We start from the raw sequence: 20077 nt of genomic DNA on the forward strand, positions 1-20077 counted from the left end.
ACAATACATTCTTCTTCTTCTTCTTCAGGTGCGATCTTCATTTAATCAAGGTTGGCGACAATTTCGGCATACTTATTTCGTTCCTGAGTAGTGCGAATTAAAGATAGTGTGTTCATACCAGTCCAATCGCGTGTTTTTTTTAACCATGAATGTTGTCTGCGACCAGGTCCATGTTTTCCTTCGATTTTTCCTTCTATTATTAATTATACTTGTTGTTCTGATATATGTAGCCCAGATAAGCGGCCTTTCTTCGTTTTATTGTTAAAAGTAACTCTCTTTCCTTTACCATACGTCTAAGCACTTCATCGTTAGGTATATGTTGAGTCCATGATATTTTTATTAGTCTACGGTAGATCCACATTTCAACAGCCTGAAGACTGTTCATGGTATCCACATTGAATGTCCGTGTTTTTGGTCCATACAAGAGAACTAAGTACTCGTATGCCTTTAAAAAACGGTATTTTAAGTTTGAGTCAATGTTTTGTTACATAATAGGTTTTTCATCTTCGGGAATATCGCTCTAGCTTGTTCTATACGTGATCTTACTTCGACGTCAGGATCTACATTTGTCGTTATGCAGTTAACGTTCAGTTATGGGTTTGTAAGTCTTGTTTTGTTTTTGTTACATTAATTTTCATGCCTCGTTGATCTCCCACTTCTACAACTTTGTTGATTAGGCGTTGAAGGGCTTCTGGATTGTCTGCAATGATACCCGTATCGTCTGCATAACGTATGTTGTTTATTGTCGATAATTTTTATTCCATCGTCGTCATCACCTATTGCTTGGTTAAATATGTGCGTAAAGTACATACTAAAAAGAATTGACAACAAAACACAACCTTGTCGTACCCCCTTCTCTATTCACACCGTTTCTGATCTCGTTTGTCCATATCTAACTGTTGCTTCTTGGTTCCAATAAAGATTTTTAATAAACTCGATGTCTTGTTTGTATAACCCTTTTTTCTGTAGTAATGACAGAATTAAATCGATCGAAGGCTTTCGCGTAGTCTATGAAACAGGCATAGAAATCTTTCCTCATGTCTCAACATTTCTGAGTATTCACAAGTTGCACAATGTGCCAGTGAAGCTCATTTGGATAAGTTATAATAGGTATTACTAAACCTCTATAAGATAAATATATTAAGATAAGTATATAAAAAAGCAGTTTTATAAAATCTACTTCAACTACTTGCATAGCCATTAGATAAAACCCTCACTCACACTTCTTCGATCGTCGGTGTTGCAGGTTTACTGCGGTTTTTCTGAACAGGTTCACCAGCCAAATAGCCGACGAAAATAGTGCAGCCGCAGCTGTACCCACTCGCCCACTTTCCGATAAAAAAAATAACGAATCTTAAAAATAAACAAAAAAAAAACAAACAGTAAAGTTATGAAAAAAATTATATAACTAAAACTGGAAGGAGCCCTTTTTAATTTACTTTACTTTATTTAGGCTGAAGCTCTTTTCGTCTTCTTCCAGCTAGTTGTTCGCCGTTTTTTCTTCCTTTCTAGCCTAGACAGCACAATCATAAACCAATCACCACAACCTTAGCCCTACAGAGGAGCAGCCCTATATCAGGGCAAACTCCAACCAACCTTCCTCTATAAAAAAAATTTCCTTATCGCACCTAAAAATACCCATCGAATCTCTCTTTCTCTTGGAAAGTAATACAACGATTTCTCAGGGCTCTACTCAAAAGACGGTTGATTAAACATTTTTTGTGGATAATTTTACTAGGAACAATTTTTATGATAACCGGTATTGACTTCTAAGCAATAGATTGCGAGCTATTTCCGAAAAAGTGATTTTCGTTCTATTTGACCTTTAGAACTTTTTTAACCGGCAAGATATCGATGTTGATTTCTCACATCTTCATAATATCACCGTAATGAAGGCGTATACAAAAAATCAGCTCACTATAGGAATTTTTTCTCGGATAAAACCTAAAAAGACTGGGCTAGGAAGTCGATTACACATGAATTATTTAAACTATTAACATAAATGAATGAAAAGAAATAAGATTTTCATGTCGATTTTAGAAAAATAATGATATTTAGCTGTGTAACTAAACGCGGTTCTCATAAATTATTCTGCTCGCCTAAATTCCAAGTATTTTTGAAACTGGGCGATTTCAAGAGAAATCAAAATATTTATTGAAAAAATAATAAATTCCCATCAACTGGGCAATTATTGATCCAATAACAATCTAATTATTTTTCGTTTTGCTTATTTCTTAAAGAAATGTTATAAATGAATATTCTAGTCAAAATAGATATTCGACTGAGCCAAAATTCGCATAGAGCTGAAAATTGACAGAGACGTTAAATACATCATTATAAATGAAATGTCAAAAGTCCTCTTCGATCCTACTTCTGCAAAAAATTTTATTCAAGATCAAAAGTACAAAATTAAGGCTTTTTTCCATTTTTCTCGAAAACAGTAAATATTATCGTGAAAGTAGGTCAGATCAAAGTTGTAGATCATACAATTCTCTACAAAAATGGTCCAGTCACTTTTTCTCTTGCCATTCACCATTCGTGAGATATCGCCGTTTTAATCATGTATATGTGACTTTTTCACCTTCGTAACTTTCTTAGATGGCACGATATCGATGTCGATTTTTCACATCTTCATTTCAACATCTTGATAAAGGTGTAGACAAAAATTCAGCGCACTAGGAATTATTCCGCAGATTGGGGCTCAAAATTCCTAAAATGACTGGACTATCAGTGTCCAGGCACTGAAAAGCGATTTCACTGCGATGTTTCACTTAGCTGCCGATTTCGAAAGCATTTTTTTTGCAATAAATACACAAACTAGATTCTAAAAAAATATATTATAAACATACTAAAAAATTACACTGATAAAACTATAAAAAAGTTGAAAAAAATTATTTCATTTATTTTCGTTGTCATAGTCTTAGCGTTTGATTCGTTATATTCGTCAACAATTAATTAGTCTAATGGAAAGTTTTTGTAAAGATTTATCAATTTAATTGAATAATTTTGTCTAAATATCCATACTCCATTCACTGTATTCTCTAATGGTTCTTTTTTTTGTTATAACAATAGATGAATATATAAAATTGATGTGTGATATAAATATAAATATATGTGTGTATTTTTTTAAAATGATTTGGCTCGATTATAAACCAGTTCTGAACGACATTTCAACTATTTTAATACAAATATTGCCTACTGGAATTCATAGCTACCATTATCAAGTACACAGTTATGAAAATCAAACAACCAGCTACAGTGCTTATCACTAGAGTTGGATTTTGTCTGAAGATCATTAGAAGAAGAATTGTGATAACCAGTACGACAGTAGCAATAAGTGGTATTAATATGAGTGGACTCCATTCTGTTTCCCTCCCTGTAAAAAAAATAATAGCACATTAGTATCATTAAAGTGAAAAATGACTTTCATATTGTACTGGAGCTCCGAAAACGGCAACCCACCGATTGGCTTTTACCAGATACTCTACACTAGATCATTGAACCTAAAAGGAAAAATCTAAATATAGGCACAAAATACGTGGTTAAGTTAAGTTGTTTAGGTTAGGTTAGGTTAGGTTAAGTTAGGTTAGATTAGGTTAGGTGAGGTTAGGTTAGGTTAGGTTAGGTTAGGTTTTTTTTCGTTCCCTTTTCTTGCGACACGTCAAAAATACTTAATAGGTGTCGACGATATGATAAACGACATGAATATAAATTTATGTTAACGGTTAAAAAATTTTTGTATCATGGTTCAATTGTAGCTACTACGAATAACTAATTTTTTTATGATAAAAAGGACAATAGTAGTGGTAGGACAAAGAGAGAAGTGAGGGAGGGTGATACATAGATATCGATTAGCTCCCCAGTTAGCTCAAGACTAGTATTGAGTCTTTGAAATATTCAGTGCTTACAAAATTGAAAGTTTTATTTTTCAGTTCATAAACCAATTATTATTAGAATTGTCAAGAAGTAATGAGAACAAAATCATTAAATACTACTTAAGTTTTGAGATATGGCAGCACTGATTTGTCAAATCTGACAGTGCCATCATGAAGATTGACATTTTTAATGGTGAACGTACTCAGAATGTGTTGTCATACGAGTACTATTTGAGTGGTTTACAGTTACTTTAAACATTCATCTTCTTCAAAGAATGGAATTAAATTGCAAAAAGTTTCTTGCGATAAGTTTCTATGATTTTCGACGGATTAAACCAACAGCACTCTGCCGATCAATTCGCTTCGACTTCTGGTGATGAAGCACCATCTTCAGCCACCGCGTATCGCTGCTTTTCAGAATTAAAGCTTGGTCGCACTTGGCTATAGAGATGAATTTCGTAAAAGTCGTCCAAAATCAGCTGTCGTGCCAGAAAACATCGATGCTGTGCGTAAAATGTGACACACTGTATTATTTCCACTGGCATACATTCAACATTGCAAGAACATTTGGCTGTCAAAAAGATTTTTTCGCGTTGGATATCAGATAATTCGACAATGTCGATTAGTGCAAAGAAATGCTGAAAAAATTCAATCGTGTTGCTTTAAAAGAGGTCTATAAAATTATGGATAAGATAAGAATCATGGATTTATGAATATGAATCTGAAACTAAATAGCAATCGATTGTATGGATCTTTCAAGACGAGCCAAATTTAACAAAAGTTGTTCACGCACGAAAAATTTCGAAGCGTCGCCACCGTTCCATTAGAGCAACGTAGAACGGTAAATTTTGAATTGTACACAAGGATTTGTTTACCAAAAGTGTTAAAAAAAATCAGGAAAACCAATCGCAGGAGACGAACCATTCTCCACCACGACAATGCGAGCTCTCACACATCAAATTAAAACAAAAACATTTTTGGACAGTCGAACTGTTGGGTCATCCACCGTAACAGTCTTTTTTTGACATGCTTCTTATTTCCCACAGATCAAAAATAAATTGCGAGGTTAACGTTTTTCTATACTTGAAGAAGCAGTTGATGCGTTCAAATCAAAACTTAAATAGCAACCCTCGTAAATGAAATTATTAATATTTTTCTCTTTTTAATTTCCATTGTAACTATAAATGAAGATATTTGTTAGTTCTACGACTTTTTTACTTATTTATCCTTGATAGATTTCTCGTTTCTATATATGTGATGTATGTTTGAATTTATTATATGTTTTTTATATATTTCATGGTTTGTTATTGCAGTATAATATCCACAGGACATGTACGTTTCGAGCTCATCAAGTGCCATCAGTAAAATCAAATTCAGAAGTAACGTCAAATGTATAGCATGTTAAAAATGTATGTGTATGTTTATGTAATAGATTCACAGTTTTACCTCGAATCCAAGGACGGACTACTCTTGATGGTTATAGATTTAAAATTTTTACAGGGATGACTTACCCTGGATGAAGTTATCGAAAATAACTTTCCCACGCTTTTAGCTAAAAAAAATATACTCCTGTTCGAACTTGAGATCAACTGAGTCGTTTGGTTGTTGTAGGCCATTTTATTATTGCTTTTAGTACCAATTTTTACAAAAAAAAATTGACTAAAACCAATTTCTAACCAACTAGAGCGCTGACATTGATCTAGTAAATGGTCTCGCATTTCGACGCATTTCAATGGTTGTATCCTTGCGCTTCGAATAGAAAACCCATATTATGTCTAATAGTATTGCAGTGGAACACAATCGTATCTATTAAATCTCATCCTGTTTGCACAGGTATTTCGTACACCTTATTTTTGAGATAACCACAAAAAATCCATATAATTGACGGCCTCTAAAAGAACCTCCCTGATAGATGCATCTATCAGAAAACCGTGTTCAAAGCTTATCGTACATTTAAACTGAAATCCTAATGAAACAGGTTCCCAAAGCTACAAATAGTTCTGCGAATTCAAAGTACTGTCAATAAGGTATCTATCAAATGATAGCCAACCAATCCTACCCATGAGAATTCTCACCATCACATAAATGAATATAACGGGAATTAATGACTCCATCACGTTAGAAATACTAAAGTTCAATTAATAAGTTTTTTTTCAGTTGCCACACTAAGTACACTTCGTGCTGGACCTTCTCCACTTCCATTTGCAAAAAACATAAAGTTTCAAATTCTGTTACGTACAACATACTAAGATACATTTACCTATCCATACCTGTTTCTCGTAACCTCAAATTCGAATCAATCTCATGTTACTTTCAATTCGACATCTTGAATTCCACGATGACATTAAATATAACTACCTAAATATTCAAATTCGAAGAGAAGAAGATTATTAAATTTTATCGTATTTCGTATGTTTTTTTGTTATTTCAACTAATTAGTTTATATTTGTAAATGAAAGTGATTTATGTCAATTATCATTATCAACGACTACTTTCCGATATTTATATTTGTTATACTATGGATCATTTCACATATTACAAAAAATGTTATCTAAATATTCTACGATAATTTTTGTTTATTGTCAACTCTGTATACCCGCCAAATGATAAGTGGTAAAAAACATACTGTTCCAATATCATTTTTATAATGACGTTCTCTTAATTAATTCAATTTTTTAATGAACTGTCTACACACAATTAAGTTTTATCGTTATTTTAGAAAAATCTAGAATTGTCAGGTAAGCTGTTATGCTCACACAAGTGACAAACAATTGGAAACAGTATTCTGCGTATTAATAGTTTCCAGTTGCTTCAAAACATTTTGAAGCTAATCACATAGATTTTAAAAGTGATTTTGCTGGTTACTTATCAGAACTATGCGCAGTATTTGCTCCCAATCTAAATTTTTCGGCTCTGTTCACAATACATATCAATCATATTTACTTATTTGAAATGAGTTAATCGACTTTTATTTTTGTTTAACAAATAGTATTAGGGTTGGCGACCAAGTAACTTCGATTTTGTAGTATAAAATAAAACACTTTTCCTTAACAAAGAATAGCTTTTAGTCAATTATATATTTTCCATTTTGCTCAAAGACATCTTGGCATCTTTCTTTCAGCTGCATGATTCCGAGCTCATAAAATGTCTGCTCATTATCAGGAAAAAACAGAACGAGGTAAATTTGAAGGTCATCGTCATTTGTGAAAATTTGATCACCAGAAAAACTCTGCAAACTTCGAAATAAATGGTAATCAGATGGTGCCAAATCAGGGCTGTATAGAGGATGTGGTATCACTTCCAAATCAAGTTCCAATAGTTTCCCACGAATTACCAAAGATTATGTGAGGCTTTGCATGGTGGAACACTAAATCTTTTCGATTTGACAATTCTGACCATTTTTCTTTTATTATTTCATCCAGCTTCATTAATTGTTAACAATAACATCAGAATTGATCGTTTTCCTCCTTGGAAGCAGCTTAAAAAATACGACACCTTTGTAATCCCATCAAACTGACAGCATGAGCTTTTTTGTTGTTTTCCAGCTTTCGATGTGGTTCATGCTGATTGATCGTGTTGCTCCATGATCTTTTTCTAAATATGTTACTGTACAGGATCCATTTTTTATCACCAGTGATGATTGTTTTCAAATGATGATCAGCTACATTTCGTTTAAGGTGGAATCAAATCTCAAAATTCTTTACTGTTCAAGACATTTTAAGTGTTTTTCAATTGTTGTGTGCTGCTTCGCAACCTCTCGAACAGTTGACGATCCTCTTCAATTATGACTGCTCATCTTTGAGGAAAAAATCTCCAAAACGGAATTTCTTATACCAATTCTGACATGTGCGCTCTGTAACCATAAACCTCACATATTTCTTTTTGAACCGCAGCAGCTGTCTTTCTTTCACAGAAATAAAAAGAAAAATATGACGAATAAAAATCATGCACTACTTGCTTCCAAAGTTACGTCAATGTGACCAGTATCACGTGACAAACGGCAAAGTACAGCACTAACATAAGTTATCAAGAAAATAAAGCAACGCTCTCTATCAGTGAAAAGCGAAAGTACTTAGTTGCTAAGTTTATACATAGATTTCAACGTTTTTATATTCAAAATACATATTTTTAAGCAAAAAGACTATTTTCATTTTGAGGAAGAAAATAAAAATAAATTAAAATTTTTTTCTGTGAAGCAGTTTTGACCATGAAAACGTGAATTTTGGTCTACCTTTTGTTTGAAAAGAATCGCAATATATAGAAATAAATAGAAATAATGCACACAAATAGACATATTTTAATCTGTAACAATGTTTATAGTACAATCAGAAGAATGCTTACAATGTTTACAGATAAGTCCAGAAGGTGAAACAGAAACATCATATGGTGAAGTTGGAAAAAATGATGATGGCAGATTCTTAGAAGATTTAACTACTCCGAAATGTTTCAATTATAAAGAACTGAACGTTCCCAAGGATACTTACTTCTAGATTAAAAGAAAGGAATGTTAAAACACAGTTCTGATATTTCGGATGGTGCACTCATATAGTCATTAATAAATAATAAAGAAGAGCGGGCGCCAAAATATGTGATAGACAAACATACATTTGAAAAAATTAATTTTGCTTTTCATGAAGAAAAAAATGATATTGTGAGTATCCTTAACATCTACAACTTAAATGATGAATTTAGATAAAAATTGCTTATTTCAATCACCACCTAGTCATTCCATTATACTTAGATTTATAGATTTAATAATAGTGTGTATATATATATATATATATAAATGACTTACTGTGTAAATATTCTCCATGTAAAATTGAACTTGTCCATAAGAACTGACTAAAATTTTCTAATTTATTAACCGATGAATTGTTCGTGGACATGCTTTCTATACTTTCTATTCAGTTTAAAATCAAAATAAAATGAAATACTCTTAATCTCATTATTATTAATAAAGTTCAGTCACTACAAAGATATTAATATATATAAGGTCGGGTTCAAATGTTTTAAAGCACTTCATTACATTATTGATTTCCAAAACTAAAGTAAATAAGTCAACTGATTATGAAAAGTAAAATCAAATGCATGCCATTGTTCTTTGAAACACAAACACTATTTTGATATAGTCCGGAGTTAAAACTGATAAATAGTCAACTAATTTCATTTCTCATAACAATCGGGTTTTTACTAATTGTTTAATAATGTTTTGTTTGCTGTTTATAAGATCGACGCTTACTTGACTAGGTCTCTGACGGATAGATGTCACTGACATATAGTATATTATATTATAAGGATTAAAAGTGCATATTTTTTTACGAGCAATATTTGCAGTTGCGAGGCGGAGCGCAGCGCAGTCGAATGAATGCAAAATTGCGAGCAAATTTTGCAGTTGCGAGGCGGAGCACAGCGCAGCCGAGTGAATGCAAAATTGCGAGCAAATTTTTGTACGGTAAGGGAATTGATGGCTTTTGCACCTGAAAATAGTACAAAAATGACAACATTTTTTGATGGTTGGAGAAAAAACGATATTTAGTATCAGATTTTATGAAATATACAACAGACGAATAATTAAGTGTTATCTATACTAATAAGCCGAAATAAGTACTACTTTAATCAAGTAGTACCTACAATAATGAAAAATTTTAATTACATTTTACATACTCATTATTAGTACTAAGGGTATGCTTTATTATTAGGCCAGGTACCAGCTGATTTTCCGTGGAATTTTGATAATCAAGGCTGGTTTTCTAGAAAATTGATATAAAATCTACTCTGGGACGGAGGGTGCTTTTACCCTGGGGTAAAATCTACCGCTTCTTGGGGTTGAAATTTTATTTCATCAAAATAATTTCAGATTGACTAATTCTTCACAAAATTTAGTCTATAAATTTGGTACTTTTATAGTTATTAACGATAAAAACTGCTCATTTTTCATTGAAAAAACGCATATTATTACGATTTTTCATTTTATCAGCGAAATCATTTAAAATAAAAATGTAGCTAATAAAAAAACAAAGAGATTCGTTTTTTAAGGACATCTGTGAATTCAATAATAACTGAGTTATTGTTCGTTGAAGGGTGACTATTTTTGGGGAACTCCAAAATTGAAAACCTTCAACCTCAAATAACTTGAAATTTTTTCGTTTTCGTTTGTTTACACGTTCTAAAGGCCGCTTGACATAATGCAATGCAACGTGCAAGAAATTGCATGCAAGTAATAGTAAACAAATTCCTAACCTCAAATTTTATCTCATATTTTGTGTCTAGTTTAACAATTAAAATAAGAAAGTTTTGCGAAAATCAGCTGATCTGTTAAGCCAAAAGTAACTAGATTGCAACTTGCATGCAATAAAAATGGCACAAAATTGATAATGTCAAGACCTTGCATGAAACAAATAGATGAACTTCATCTGCGCATGCTTTTGATCAAGAAATATTGCGTCTTGCATTGCATTGCACGTTGTATTGCATCATTTTAAACGGCCTTTAGCTCTTTTGTCTTGTACAAAATAAACGAAAACAAGACGATAACCCGCGAAATTTTGATTATAGTTTCTCATTCCTTCATTCGTGTTTTTCTAGCTTTCTCGCGAAAATCTCGTATGAATCTGCTGTAATCGGATTCGTTTCTAAAAAGACCTACAAATATTGAACACATCTTGAATCCTTGAAGTATTATTAGGAATCGTTTAGTGCCAAATCAAAACACGACTAATCATCACTGAATACGCAGTTCAATTTGTAAGAACATCATTATTCAATCAAACTTACTTTAATAAGAAAACTGATGTGGACAATTCTGTTTAATCTTACTCCCATTTTCAAAGAAATATCAAGAGGATCTTATTGTTAATAATTAAAGAGTCACGAATTTCCTTGTTTATATCAGTATTGCCACGAAATTATTTCTAACGAATTGGGAAATAACCAATAAAGAAATAATCGTAATCATTTATGCAGTGTTGAATCATCACATCATTTAATGTAGATATATATATATATATATATATATATATATATATATATATATATATATATATTATATATATATAAATATATATAATATAGTTCACTTTGGTACTTTGGTGTTTCATTGCCACGTTCCCAATAACAAACCTCTTTGTCCTAGTTTAGAGGGCATCAAGTTAGTGTCTGGGCGGGCTTTATTTGTAGTCAGCTTTAAAAATTTGGAAAAATATGGAACCAACAATGTTTTCCAGTGGACAGATGGAAGAGCTATGTATTCTTTATGCCGAAGTGGAGTATGCCATAAAAATATCGATAACCAGAAAAGCAGCCGAAATTAACAACATTCCAATAGAATGCTTGACAGCGTTGGACGATAGAAACTTGACCCATCATCCAAAATTGTCCAAAAAAAAAACCATTAAAACTGACTTGAATCAGTATCCATTCTAAAAAGAAGTCCTGTGACGAATATCGGATGATTAGTTTGATGAGCCACACACTAAAAGTACTTTTGAGAATAATCCAGCAGAAAATGTATCCAAAATATGAAGGACAACTAGATGAAACGCAGTTTGGTTTTAGAGAAGGATTAGGAACTAGAGAAGCATTATTCGCTATAACGTACTACTACAGAAGTGCAGAGAATACAACAAAAATTTACCTGTCTGTTTTATTGATTTCCAGAAGGCCTTTGATAAAATCCAACACGATAAACTTATAGAGAATTAACTTAGATCCAATAAGATTAATCAGAGATATCTGTTAAAATTAAACGACAGTAGTGCGTGTTGGGGACATGGAGACAAACGAAATCGAAATTCGAAAGGGAGTTTTCCAAGGCTGTGTTCTTTCTTCACAACTATTTAATCTATAATCTCAGTTTGTATTTCAGAAAGTACTGAAGGACTGACATGAGGGGATTGTATGACGTCGTGGCGTGGCGTGGCGTTAGTACCTTTTTTGTTTTATTGTTTTCTAATCTAAAACCACTACTTTTCATGTACTGGTTTGGTTTAATGACTAACCAGGACTTATGCTCTGAAAACCAGTACTGTACTGATAAAATAAGTACGAATGGTCACCCTAGTTTAATGTAGTAATTTTTAATTTTGGTTGCATAAACCAAGCTTTAATCGTTTGTAGACAGATTATTTTTACAAATCATTTTATGAATACTACTCACAAATGTCTACTAATTGTACAGTTCATCCTATCACATCTTAGGAGATGGTACAATGAGAATTCTTAACGATTTTTGATACTTTTTGTCATATTACTATACAGATATTTATAACATGTTTCTGTAAATTATTTCTCATTGTTAAAACCCAAACTAGACATTATGAGATAAAAGGATTTGATTATGTATGTTAAAACCAAAGTATTCTTCCTATTATGAATCACCGCCTTATGTGTAATATGAAAAACAATCAAAGATAAGTATTTTTGGAAGATACTTATCTGCAGCATTAACAGAACATTGTTAAAAGCTTTTAAAATCCTACAAAGAAACATTGTTTTAAGGTTGTGTATTTACCTTAACAGAAAATATTTTTTCTATATTGTCTACAACATTCTATTTCAAAATAAATTCACAGTGATTTTTTCTGAAGTTTGTAGAATACGAGGGTTTTATGGAAAGTTTTCGTTTTTTTATAATAATTTTCATGTTTCAACTTTTTTAATCATTCCAAATAATAGTTGCCGACTTTCTCCTCAAAACCAACGATACGACAACGTCCTCTACTGATGAGAATCTTCTTTATGTAACTGAAAATTCAATATTAGAAATCAGGATAAAGTCGCTGGAGACCAGATCTAGTGAATACGGTGGATGGTTAATTGCTAATCGTGAATTGTAGCCATAGTGATCAGCGAATTGTAAGAAGGTTCGTTTTCCTGGTGAAAAGCATTTTCTTCATCTTCAAATGATCTTAGCAATCCACTCTTTTGTCATTGTTTCACCTTTTTGCAACTCGATGAACACAATATCATTACTGAAAACTCACAACCAATATATTTCTCAACTTATATTAATAATTGCTGACATCTTCAGGTTAAAGTCGTAAACTTTTTTGACAGCCTTCGTATTAAACACAATCAACCATGATGTTATTTATATATTTAAAGTGGAACACTATAAATACATTATTATTTTACATCTAAATCTTATTTCTCAGAATATCCGACATCAGTTGTGAATTTACAATAAATAAAATACATTGTCCTTTTTGGAATATTGTCAAAATGATAAAATCATTTTTTGTTATTTATGGCAGATGAAAAAGAAACAAAACTAGTGAAGCATAAGAATCGGAAGGGGAATTTCCAGCTATTTAATGTCTTCCTAATTCAACAATGGTGACAGAGACGGACCTACTCAAACCTACTTAAAAAAAATCGTAATTCTGAATATCACTATTGGTATAAATCGATATTTTTTCTAAATTTCTTTCATCAAACATGTTGGTTAATGATGGATTTGATAATATAAACACAATTTTTAAAGTGAAAATTTATTTAATAGATTACTTCTAGCTATAAACCAACTCGCAACTCTTTCCTGGTTTTACAGATAGTTCTTGGTTATAATTTTTCAATATTTGGCATGATTCTTACCGCTCAGGTTGCCACTGAAGATTAATCTTCATTTTATTGAAGGTATTATAGAATTATAGGACTTTCTGAAAACTATGATCGGTTTAACCAAATCATGATCTGAATGAAACTAACCCGGATCACGTTCATTGTTGTTCGGAATCTGATTGAATTAATCGGGTCTTAGTCATATGTTATGATTCTCTCTTCGGTAGATCGATAGGTAAATGCGATCAGTTGACGAGTTGTCTATGGTTTTTTGAACTTTTATTTCCATTAAATGGCTGTGTACTATTAATACTTTTAGCATTTCAGCATAAAAATAGCTTATTATTATCAAATTTTAGTGGAAAATCAGAGTAAAACTGTTCAATAATGGTTATTAAACATCTAGAAACTATTATACAACTATGGTTGCTAGCCTTAGGGTCGCGCGTGCCAAACCTCTAGAAGTTGCATAGCTCCGCTGAGAGCTAGGCGTTCGAGATATGATCGCTTCCCTGTCCCGAGATATATTAAGCTTTTCTTCTATTCAAAAGTCTCTCCTGGGTTCGAATAAATGTTTTGGTTGTTCCTAAAACGTCTATCAAGTACATCAAGGAATATCCGGAGTCGAAGGATTATTGTGAATAAATATGGAACAATTAAAGTACAAGAAACCAATAAAAATCAAAAGTTATTGTAGATAATGTTTTAAATTTTCACCGAAAATTGAATGTAACGTTCGGAAACTATGATTCAAATCTCGTTTTGGGATTAGGATCCGCAATCAGCTGATAGTTGATCTACATGAACCCGGATTATAGTTTTTGAAAAGTCCTCAAATATAAATTGCTGCATACCGTAGCGTTTTCTGCATGATAAATCAATATTACCATTTACATCACATCATAATTTTCAAATTTGTGCCATTTATTCGAGTGTAAAATATTATATATATACATATATATATATATATATATATATATATATATATATGAATCTATGACAAAATAAAATTATTATACGAGGGGCATTAGAAAAGGGAATCCAGTTGCGATTTGTGCTACCTTTTAAATGACAATAAACATAGGCAAATGCGTAAACTATACGGAAACAACCTAATTGGTTGTATCCGGAAATGATGTAATCAGTTTCAAAAGGACTAAACTAACAGTCACGATGAAGAAGAGAAAATTATGATCGACGAACTAGTGTCTTTAGTTGATGCAAAGATTAATAAAACCGCCGTTTCAAAACAAAAAAGCTTTCACTTAGTTTTTCACGGATTTTATCGATTGTGAAACGAAACCTACAAGTTTAGATCAAGATGAGGTGCCCATATTGATACAGATCACCAAAAAGTGAGATAATTGGGACATCGTGGACACCTACAAGAGAACTAGTAATCGATTACTAGATGAAATTAGAGAAATAGAAGATTTTTTTTCCATTTCCCTTGATTTTGTGTCTGGTGTGGTTTCAAGAATGGAGGGCTGGCTGGCAACACATTATTTTGACGATGGAAAGGGCTATGATAAGAGTATAACGAGGGTATAGCTAAAGCGAGTATCTATTAAATAAATAATCATCTACACCAAAAAAAAAACATTTAGTTGTCACAATTGTATCCAATCTTCTTAACTGTAATTTGAATATGCGTGTCATCAATATTTCCAATATATATCCACCCAAAATATTAGAATAAAGAGTACTTAGACCTTGTATCTTCTTTTTCTTACGACGCCGTCACCTTACGGAGATTGGCTATCCAAATGGCAAAATTTCTGTAGACATCTATCCGAGACATCAGCACAAGTCTGTCAGTCAGTCATGAATTTTGTCTACGGCCGACTGTTTTCCTTCGATTATCAAGCAGAGAATCTCATATCACTCGCTTCTCATTATATGACCTAGGTACTGCAACTTTCTCTCCTTGATTGTCGTGATAAGTTCTTTATGTTTAGGTCCTCTATGTTTGTCTTATGTTCCGTACAAGATATCCGCAGCATTCGCCTGTAGACGTACATTTCGAACGCATCGATTTTCTTCTCTGTGGCCGCATCCGTATTCCAACTTTCGCATCCTTACAGAAGAACAGGAAAGATGTAACAACGAAGCATTCTGGTCCAGAGTTCCAGACTGAGGTTTGCCAGAAGTGTCCTCATGTCGTTCAGAGTTTTCCGCGCTTGCTCAATTCTTGATCTGATTTAGAATTTTTGGTCGCATTGCTGGTTGACGAGCGTGCCAAGGTATCTTAGAGATGACACTTGTTCAATGGTCTCTCCTTGGTGTCTTAGGGTGGAAGTTCTCTGTATTTTTAAGAACACCAATAGTTTTGTCTTGGACGTATTCATATAAAGGCTGAATTGCTCGCTATATTCTACAATAACGTCCATAAGAGATTGAAGTTCTGGCAGGCTACTGGACACTACCACGGTATTATCTGCGTACCGAAGATTGCTTATAATGTTTGCATTGATCTTTATGCCTGCAGTTGTAATCTCGAGGGCTTTGCTGAATATTGCCTTAGAATAGAGGTTAAACAGTAGGGGAGACAATACATATCCTTGTCGCACGCCTCTTCTTATTGCTATCTCTTCTGATGTGGACCCTTCGATTTTGACTGTTGCTGTTTGGTGCCAGTTATGATTTTTAGATCTTGTGCAACGATCCTGGTTGATTATAGGATGTTGATCATTTTTTGGTATGACACACAGTCAAAAGCTTTTTTATACATCAGCATTCATGTCTCTACATCTCTAAACCAAGTCACATTTAACAAGAAAAGAGCTTCCCAAGTTCCCTCGTATACTTGAATGAAAATTAATTGTTTGCGTTCTGATACCAACATAATATTTGATGATCTTAGAGATAAATAACATGAGAAATATAAAGGTACCTATCTAATAATCATCTGTTTGAAAATAACCTTGGACTTTGATATCTCTCAACTCCTAAATCAAACTTGTCTCAAATAAATAAGGATATCCCATAGCCGCTAGGCAGATGTACATTTGAAATGGAATTAATTTGAGTGGGTAGACCTAATCTGTTTACTTGAGAAGTTGGTCAGAATATAACTTTTTATATTCAAAATTATCAGGACAGAAATTGAAAACTTGTTATAAGATTTTAACAAAATGATAAGTCAAAAAAATTACTTCTACTTCTATCGTTCTAGTATCCTCCAAACATACATTTATTTGCTAAATCTTTAATTTAGTCTATTTGACTTATTCAGAACCCATGTTTCATTTCGAAATATTAGAAACCTTCTTGATTGTGGTGTAACCCTTCTAGAGATTCATTGCCTTTTCTTCATCTTCATATTTCGTCTTCTCATTGAAGGTTAGCGACCACTTAGTATACTGCGTTGTTAAGGCACCTTAAGGCTTAGATTTTCTTCAGCTTGTGGTAAACAATCTTCTCCTTCTTCACATGCCGTCTTCTCATTGAAGGATGGCGACCACGTTTTTAAATGTGTCTCTGTCCCTCGTAACATGAAACGATTCTCCGACGCTTTCTTTTGCGACCAATGCGTCTTAGTAGTACTGACCACACATAACCTTCCAAGAATCTATTCTGATGTGGAGGTTTATATTTCTTTGAGGAGTACTTGAAAAATGTCTTTTCAGCGTTTATGATTGAACCAAGATCCTTATATTTTTGCACCCATTCTATTTGTTTTCCATTAAATTTGAGAATAGGGTTAATATTAATATTTTGGTTTTTACTTATAAACATGAATGTAGTTTTTTCAACATTTATATTGAGTCCTACATTTTCACATTCTCAGTTGATTCTCTCTAATAGGATTTGAAGATCTTCTTCACTCTCTTTTCTCCCAGTATCATCGGCGAATCTTAAATTGTTGATTAATGTTCCTCCGATGTTTATCCCCTCATGTCAGTCCTCCAGTACTTTCTGAAATACAAACAGAGAATATAGATTGAATAATTGTGAAGAAAGAACGCAGCCTTGGCAAACTCCTTTTTGAATTTCGATTTCGTTTGTCTACATGTCCCCAACACGCACTACTGTCGTTTAATTTTAACAGATATCTCTGATTAATCTTATTGGATCTAAGTTAATTCTCTATAAGTTTATCGTGTTGGAGTTTATCAAAGGCCTTCTGGAAATCAATAAAACAGACATGTACATTTTTTGTATTCTCTGCACTTCTGTAGTAGTACGTGATAGCGAATAATGCTTCTCTAGTTCCTAATCCTTCTCTAAAACCAAACTGTGTTTCATCTAGTTGTCCTTCATATTTTGGATATATTCTCTGCTGGATTATTCTCAAAAGTACTTTTAGTGTGTGGCTCATCAAACTGATCATCCGATATTTGTCACAGGACTTCTTCGACTGCTTTTCTGGTTTTAAGGCTTAGATTTTCTTTCAGCTTGTGTAAAACATTCTTCTTCTTCGCATGCCGTCTTCTCATTGAAGGCTGGCGACCATGTTTTTAAATGCGTCTCTGTTCCTCTTAACATGAGATTTTTCCATTCTCTTATGTTACGGAGCCAGTATTTCCTCTTCCTGTCGATGCCTTTCTTTCCCTCTACTCTGCCCTGCATTATGTTCTGTAGCAGTCCTCTCCTATGTAAGAGGTTTTTAATAATGGGCTTAATAATTGTCAACAGCTTTCTTTTGCGACCAATGCATATTAGTACTTCGTCGTTGGTGATTCTATCAGTCCAGGGTATCTTCAGGATGTGTCTCTAGAGCCATATCTCAAATGCCTGAAGTTTTGGACCATTTGCGCGTTCAAGATCAGTTCAGCAGTACTGACCACACATAACATTCCATGAATCCTATTTTGACGTGGAGGTTTAGATTTCTGTTTGCAAACATTGAGGAGTACTTGACAAATGCCTTTCGAGCCATTCCAATTCTTATCTTGATTTCTTCGTATTGCCTTTAGTAGATTATAAATCTATTTTTACTTTTTTTTATTCATCAGGACTAACCAAATATAACTAAATGTCTGTTATTATCATTTTTCTATTCTATAATTCCAATTCAACACTTCTGGTTCTTTCATTTTGGGCTATTATCTTTTAACTACTTTTTTTTCAAACCAAATGTTTTTGTTGGCACTACCAGTTTTTCTGTTGGTTCTTTCAGCTTCTCTTTTTAATTATTTCTTTCCTTTCTATTTAGAAAATATTTTATTAACTTCATTAAATGGGAGCGATAGTTGAATTTTCCTGTGTAATTTTCATAATTATCTTGGATATCAAAGATTGACTGATTCTATGGGAAGAATATACCAAAACCACTTTTAACAATCAAAGAGAAGAAATAAATACCAACAGTAACACTGAAATGAGAGCATCCATTTTTAAGGAAGAAGTAGAAGCAGCAATAAAACAGCTAAAAATTGGAAAGCTCCTGGTCCTGACGACCTACCTGCAGATGCGTTAAAGCACCTGTTTTATAATATCTATTCAACAGGATCAGTACCAAGGAAATGGCTTCATTCAATGTTTGTAACAATTCTAAAGAAACATAATGCCAAAAAATACGAATAACCCCGTACTATTAGCTTAATAAGCCACTCGCTAAAGGTGTTCCTCAAAGAGAGGTCTTTTTTGCCTAGTCTTGATGCAGCAATATATACGTTTGATTTATCAATAATAATAGGGCACAAACGACTAATGGAAGCCCTGTAACGAAAAAAATTTAACACAAGGGATATACAAATAATAACCAAACTGGACCTGAATCAAACTGCGTCTGTTCGCATTGGAAATCAAGCGATAAGTCAGAGAGGGGTGTGTTCTTTCTTCACTCCTTCCCTCGAAAATGATGCCGACGGAATAAGAATTAACAGCACTCCACTGAGCAATCTGCGCTATGTAGACAACACAGTACGTCATGCCCAAAACTGGAAAGAGACGAGAGGTATGACTACCTGGGTCCTCTTGTAGGGTGTACGAGCTCAGACCCTTGACACAAACGAAGATTAGAAGCGTTCGAGATCTGAACCCAGCAAACGAGGCTGAGAATATCATGGGCAGATCATGTGATGAATATAGGTGTTCTCAGAAGAACTAAGAAGGGAAGATCCTTCGTAAAGTGAAGAGAAGAAAACTTCAAAAATATCTATTGCAAAGAGAAGATTGTCTTGTCTCAGGAACCTAAGAAAATGGTTTTTATCTAAGGCCGCAACTTCCAAAGTCAAAATAGCCAACATCCGAAATGGAACTGGTACATGAAGAAGAAAATAATTTCCAACTTCGAAAAACACCTTTCGCTACATGTAGCTTAAGCTGAAATATAAGTAATATTCTTAGGTCGTTTACGTATTTGTAATGCTGAAATGAAGTCATAGGAAAAGATTTTTTTATGCTTAAATTTTACCCAATCAAAAGTTCCAAGGACTGATGAACATGTCCGCTACTGACTTTCAAAATTTCCCTCCTATTCAATTAACACTGCATCTGAGACTAAAATGGGCCTGAGGCTAAGCTTTATAGATACGAAATCTTGAATTTTGTTGAAATCGTACAACCACGGATGGAACCTAACACTTTTGGTGTTTGCTGATCAGAGATTGAAAGTACAAGTACACTACTCAAAAGACATCAGAGACTATCAGTAGTAATAACAGTATTTTTTTATAGTGAATCGGTGTTTAAGAAAG

The 20077-nt window shown here is 33.2% G+C and overlaps 1 protein-coding gene across 1 annotated transcript; it reads right to left on the minus strand.

Annotated features, from left to right (window-relative positions):
• Positions 1–2917: 2917 nt before the first annotated feature.
• On the minus strand, positions 2918–9107 carry LOC130894043 (uncharacterized). The gene is made up of 2 exons (XM_057800579.1): positions 8671–9107; positions 2918–3376 (listed from the first exon to the last, which is right to left on the minus strand). Exons 1-2 carry the CDS (start codon positions 8759–8761, stop codon positions 3180–3182), a joined length of 288 nt encoding a protein of 95 aa, XP_057656562.1. The 5' UTR covers positions 8762–9107; the 3' UTR covers positions 2918–3179.
• Between the last annotated feature and the right edge of the window lie 10970 nt (positions 9108–20077).

The sequence above is a fragment of the Diorhabda carinulata genome, chromosome 5 (assembly GCF_026250575.1).
Source record: "Diorhabda carinulata isolate Delta chromosome 5, icDioCari1.1, whole genome shotgun sequence".
Classification (NCBI taxonomy): Eukaryota; Metazoa; Arthropoda; class Insecta; order Coleoptera; family Chrysomelidae; genus Diorhabda; species Diorhabda carinulata.

What these genes read in the sequence shown, in the direction of transcription:
- LOC130894043 (XM_057800579.1), bottom strand. Translation starts at nt 8,761, where the DNA reads ATGTCCACGAACAATTCATCGGTTAATAAATTAGAAAATTTTAGTCAG. An exon ending in ACATGGAGAATATTTACACA is followed by an intron (nt 3,377 to 8,670) that starts GTAAGTCATTTA and finishes TTTTTTTTACAG; the next exon opens with GGAGGGAAACAGAATGGAGT.